Raw genomic sequence first — 6,000 nt, 5'->3', positions numbered from 1 at the left:
CCCCCTAGTTTGTTACATAGTGCCTGAGGTCTTAAAAACTTACAATCTGCCATCCAATATACAGCAATAGGTCTCTACTCACCTGGAGTAGCACAGGAAGAAGGAATGATAGGAATTGGAGGAGGTAATGGAATGTACATCTCGCTGTCTCAGTGAACAATTGCCTCCTAAATTATGAGACCTGAAGCTCTGCAGGGTGCTTGGCTGCCATTGCAGAACATTTTGACCTAAGATTCTATAGAAGAATCCAGATCAAAAGGGGGTAAAAAGCAGAACAGAGTTTCAAATTCTCAATGGAATCCAGAGCTTCCAGAGCCATTGAAGCTGGATGAATACCCCAAAACTGCTGCCCTGATATATTCTTTAATCTTCAAACCAAAACTATTCCCTGAAGTATGCTTTGAATAAACAATAGTTATTTAGCTTAATTATAAAGTATGTCAGTCTTGAGCATTGTAGTCTTTCAAAGAATTATCTCTGTGGAATCAAAGTGACAACAGCATCTTGAAAGCTTAGATAAGAAGCTTTGGGAGGCAGTGAGATTATGTTAATGGTGGTGGAATAATTTGGAAAAAAATAGTGAGAATGGTTATACAATTTGAAGAATATGAGCAATGCCACTGAATTGTACATGTAAAATTTGTTGAAATAGTGTATCTCTTGCTGTGTATGCTTCACAAAAATGAATAAAAATATTTCAGATGAGAAGAGTCACGGCTCTGCCTGGAGGAGATTAAACTAGGAGTAAGCTTTTGAGGGAAAGTATGATTAAGAAAGAAGGTGATGGAAGGTGGAGCCAAGATGGCAGAATAGACAGACGATTCCGTCAAGCCGTCTTTACACCAAAGACCCGAAAAAACAAGTGAAACGAGTATATTTGTGACAAGCTGGGAGCCCTGAGCATCAGAGGCAAGCTTAGACAACAAACTGAGGGGCAGGAGAAGGAAGAGACAGTTCAGAAGTGGAGAGGAGTTACTGGACCTGAATCACGGGAGTCCTCAGGCACCATTCCTGGAGCGGTGGCGGCCACGGCGGTAGCGGGCTGGTACTAGCGTTCGGCCACAGTTTCCTCAGGGAGAAGCAGCTAGCCACACAGCCCAATCACACCTCCGGAACCTGAGGAGAAGGGTGCTTTCGACAAAAGCTAAGTACTTGCATATATTTTACAGCGCCCCCCCCAACCCCAAGCTGGCTTCAGCAGCTGAATCCCTAGGCCTGAAATAGACCCTGGTGAGCACCTGGAGCCGTCCTCCCGGCCTTGGGGAAGGAAAAAATTTGCAACTGGGGGGAAAAGATAATTTGCTAGCTCCATTAACTGGGGGAGCTCGGAGCTCAGGACAGAAGCGGCTCCTGTCCAGGCATAAACCGTCTGTGGACCTTGAGTGCCTTTCCCTTCTGCATGGACCTGTGTGGGCCTATTTCAGGAGAATAGGCCCTTGTTGGCAAACTCCAACCATTTCAGCGGTGCGGTGGAGAGGTGGGTGTTTGACGTTTGACATTGCTTTGCATATTAAACAAGGTCCTCACCTACCCACAACAGGGACCTAAGGACTGGTGGCTCCACTTGGATCACCCAGCCACCCGCAACAGGGGTCCAGGGATAACTGGTACCTCCCAGTCCTTACAACAAAAACTTTGGGTGCCCATGGTCCCTCTGAAGAGCCCACCCACCAGCATGCTCTAGGGAACAGAGAAGCATTTTCCTCAGAGACATTTGGGGGTCAGTTCTCAGCCCCCTGCCTTGTTCAGAGTGTGACCCCCTGCTGCAATAAGATATGACTGTAGGACAGAACCTGTACCACACACTTGATATCAGCTACCTGGAAACCTGAGCTGAATTCATACAAGAAAACTGAATGGACTCCTAGAATGATATATCTGATGACAGCTCTAGCCAGCTGGGGACAGGACACCAGAGCTCCAAGGCGAAAAAAATCAAGGTAGCTCACTCAAGCAACCTAAAGGGGTATACCAAAAGAAAACAAAGCAAGTAGCTACGACACAGTAAGCAAGCATAAACTAATACAATAACTTACAGACGGCTAGGAGACAACAGTCAATAACAAGTTACATAAAGGAACAGGCCATGATCAGCTCAACAGGCTCTCAAAACAAAGAATCCAGGGATCATTGAGATGAAAGTGCATTCCTGGAATTACCAGATGCAGAATACAAAAGTTTAATATGCAGAACCCTTCAAGACATCAGGAAGCAAATGAGGCAATACACAGAACAAGCCAAGGAACACACAGATAAAGCAACTGAAGAAATAAGAAAGATTATTCTGGAACATAATGAAAGGTTTAATAAGCTGGAAAAATCCACAGACAGGCAGCAATCAGAAATTCAGAAGATTAACATAAAATTACAGAATTAGATAACTTGATAGAAAGTCAGAGGAGCAGAATTCAGCAAGTAGAAGCTAGAATTTCTGAACTCAAAGATAAATCACTTGGCACTAATATATTTGAAGAAAAATCAGATAAAGGAATTAAAAAAAAATGAAGAAACCTTAAGAATCATGTGGGAGTCTATCAAGAGAAATAACGTACGAGTGATTGGAGTACCAGAACAGGGAGGGATAACAGAAAATACAGAGAAAATTGTTGAGGATTTGTTGGCAGAAAACTTCCCTGATATTGTGAAAGATGAGAAGATATCTACCCAAGATGCTCATTGAACTCCACATAAGGTAGATCTTAAAAGAAAGTCACCAAGACATATTATAATCAAGCTTGCCAAAACCAAAGATAAAGAGACAATTATAAGAGCAGCGAGGGATAAAAAAAAAAGTCACCTACAAAGGAGAGCCAATAAGAATAAGCTCAGACTACTAGGCAGAAACCATGCAGGCGAGAAGGCAATGGGATGACATATTTAAAAAATTGAAGGAAAAAAATCGCCTGCCAAGAATTATATATCCATCAAAACTATCTCTTAAATATGAAGGTGAAATTAAGACATTTCCAGATAAACACAAGTTGAGGGAATTCGTAAAAACCAAGCTAAAACTATAAGAAATACTAAAGGGAGTTTTTTGGTTAGAAAATCAATATTATTGGGTATTGATTCAAGACTAGAACACTGGGCAGAACAACCAGAAGTCAACCCAGACAGGGAAACAAAAAAAAAACAGAGCAAGATTTAAAAAAAAAAAAAAAAAGCCCAACACAGGGTAATGGCGATGTTATTATGTAAAAGGAGACAATATTAAAATAATAAAGCGGGAGTAAGAAATGTAATCATACACCTTCCATGTGGATAGGAAGATACAGCGATACAAACAAATAAAAGTTAGTTTTAAATTTAGAAAAACAGGGGTAAATAATAAGGTAACCACAAAGGAGACAAACTATCCTACTCATCAAAATAAAATACAAGGGGAAAATACAGACTCAGCAGAAACAAAATCAACAGCAACAAATATGAGGAAAGGAAAATGTATTAAGAAAATCTACTCAGCACATAAAATCAAGTGGGAAAAGGAAGCTGTCAACACACAAAAAAAGACATCAAAATGATAGCACTAAATTCATACCTATCCATAATTACGCTGAATGTAAATGGACTAAATGCACCAATGAAGAGACAGAGAGTGGCAGAATGGATTAAAAAACATGATCCGTCTATATGCTGCCTACAATAGACACACCTTAGACTTAGAGACACAAACAAACTAAAACTCAAAGGATGGAAAAAAATATATCAGGCAAATAACAATCAAAAAAGAGCAGGAGTGGCAATATTAATTTCTGACAAAACAGACTTTAAAGTTAAATCCGTCAGAAAGGATAAGGAAGGACAATATAATGATTAAAGGGACAATACACCAAGAAGATATAAAAAAAATTTTTTTTTTTTTTTTAAGAAGATATAACCATGTTAAATATTTCTGCACCCAATGACAGGGCTGCAAGATACATAAAACAAACTCTATCAGCATTGAAAAGTGAGATAGACAGCTCCACAATAATAGTAGGAGACTTCAACACACCACTTTCAATGAAGGACACGACATCCAGAAAGAAGCTCAATAAAGACACGGAAGATCTAAATGCCGCAATCAACCAACTTGACCTCGTAGACATATACAGCATTCCACCCAACAGCAACCAACTATACTTTCTTTTCTAGTGCACATGAAACATTCTCTAGAATAGACCACATACTAGGTCATAAAGCAAGCCTTAGCAGAATCCAAAACATTGAAATATTACAAAGCATCTTCTCTGACCACAAGGCCATAAAAGTGGAAATCAGTAACAGGAAAAGCAGGGAAAAGAAATCAAACACTTTGAAAGTGAAAAATACCCTGCTCTGAAAAGACTGGGTTATAGAAGACATTAAGGATGGAATAAAGAAATTCAGAAAATCCAATGAGAATGAAAACACTTCTTATCAGAACCTTTGGGACACAGCAAAAGCAGTGCTCAATAAATGCACACATCTAAAAAGAAGAAAGGGCCAAAATCAAAGAACTATCCCTATAACTTGAACAAATAGAAAGAGAGCAACAAAAGAAACCCACAGGCACCAGAGGAAAACAAATAATAAAAATTAGAGCTGAACTAAATGAAATAGAAAACAGAAAAACAATTGAAAGAATTAACAAGACCAAAAGCTGGTTTTTTGAAAAACTCAACAAAATTGATAAACCATTGGCCAAACTGACTAAAGAAAAACAGAAGAGGAAGCAAATAACCTGAATAAGAAATGAGATGGGCGATATTACAACAGACCCAACTGAAATTAAAAGAATCATATCAGATTACTATGAAAAACTATACTGAAACAAATTTGAAAACCTAGAAGAAATGGATGAATTCCTAGAAACACACTACCTACCTAAACTAACACAAACAGAGGTAGAACAACTAAATAGACTCAGAACAAAAGAAGAGATTGAAAAGGTAATCAAAAACCTCCCAACAAAAAATGCCCTGGTACTGATGGCTTCACTGCAGAGTTCTACCAAACTTTCAGAGAAGTGTTAACACCACTACTACTAAAGGTATTTCAGAGCATAGAAAAGGGTGGAATACTACCAAACTCATTCTATGAAGCCAGCATATCCCTGATACCAAAACCAGGTAAAGACACCACAAGAAAAGAAAATTATAGACCTATGTCCCTCATGAATGTAGATGCAAAAATCCTCAACAAAATTCTAGCCAATAGAATTCAACAACATATCAAAAAAATAATTCACCATGACCAAGTGGGATTCATACCAGGTATGCAAAGATGGTTCAACATTAGAAAAACAATTAACGTAATCCACCACATAAATAAAACAAAAGAGAAGAATCACATGATTGTATCAATTGATGCAGAAAAGGCATTTGACAAAGTTCAACACTCATTCATGATAAAAACTCTCAGCAAAATAAGAATAGAAGGAAAATTTCTCAACATAATAAAGGGCACTTATACAAAGCCAACAGCCAACATCACCCTAAATGGAGAGAGCCTGAAAACATTCCCATTGAGATCGGAAACCAGACAAGGATGCTCTTTATCACCACTCTTATTCAACATTGTGCTGGAGGTCCTAGCCAGAGCAATTAGCCTAGATAAGAAATAAGGGGCATCCAGATTGGCAAGGAAGAAGTCGAAGTATCTCTATTTGCAGATGACATGATCTTATACACAGAAAACCCTAAGGAATCCTCCAGAACACTACTGAAACTAATAGAAGAGTTCAGCAGAGTATCGGGATACAAGATAAACATAAAAAAAAATCAGTTGGATTCCTCTACACCAACAAAAAGAATATCGAAGAGGAAATCACGAAATCAATGCCATTTATAGTATCCCCCAAGAAGATAAAATACTTAGGAATAAATCTTACCAGAGATGTAAAAGACTTATACAAAGAAAACTACAGTACACTTCTGCAAGAAACGAAAAGAGACTTACATAAGTGGAAGAACATACCTTGCTCGTGGATAGGAAGACTTAACATTACAAAAATGCCTTTTCTACCAAAAGAGATTTATA

General features: G+C 38.5%; 1 protein-coding gene across 2 annotated transcripts in view; it reads right to left on the bottom strand.

Annotated features, from left to right (window-relative positions):
• Positions 1–874: 874 nt before the first annotated feature.
• LOC126079648 (uncharacterized) overlaps positions 875–6,000 on the bottom strand; it is a 468,379-nt gene continuing 463,253 nt past the window's right edge. For both annotated transcript variants that reach the window (XR_007518227.1, XM_049890775.1), the window contains one exon: positions 875–1,116. Coding sequence is in view for 1 of the 2 variants with exons in the window: in XM_049890775.1 (XP_049746732.1) it covers positions 1,071–1,116 (46 nt within the window). In the remaining variant the exon portion in view is untranslated. The remainder of the gene's footprint in view (positions 1,117–6,000) is intronic.

This window comes from Elephas maximus, chromosome 7 (genome assembly GCF_024166365.1).
Source record: "Elephas maximus indicus isolate mEleMax1 chromosome 7, mEleMax1 primary haplotype, whole genome shotgun sequence".
Taxonomy (NCBI): domain Eukaryota; kingdom Metazoa; phylum Chordata; class Mammalia; order Proboscidea; family Elephantidae; genus Elephas; species Elephas maximus.
This window is presented reverse-complemented; position numbering and strand designations above follow the sequence as displayed.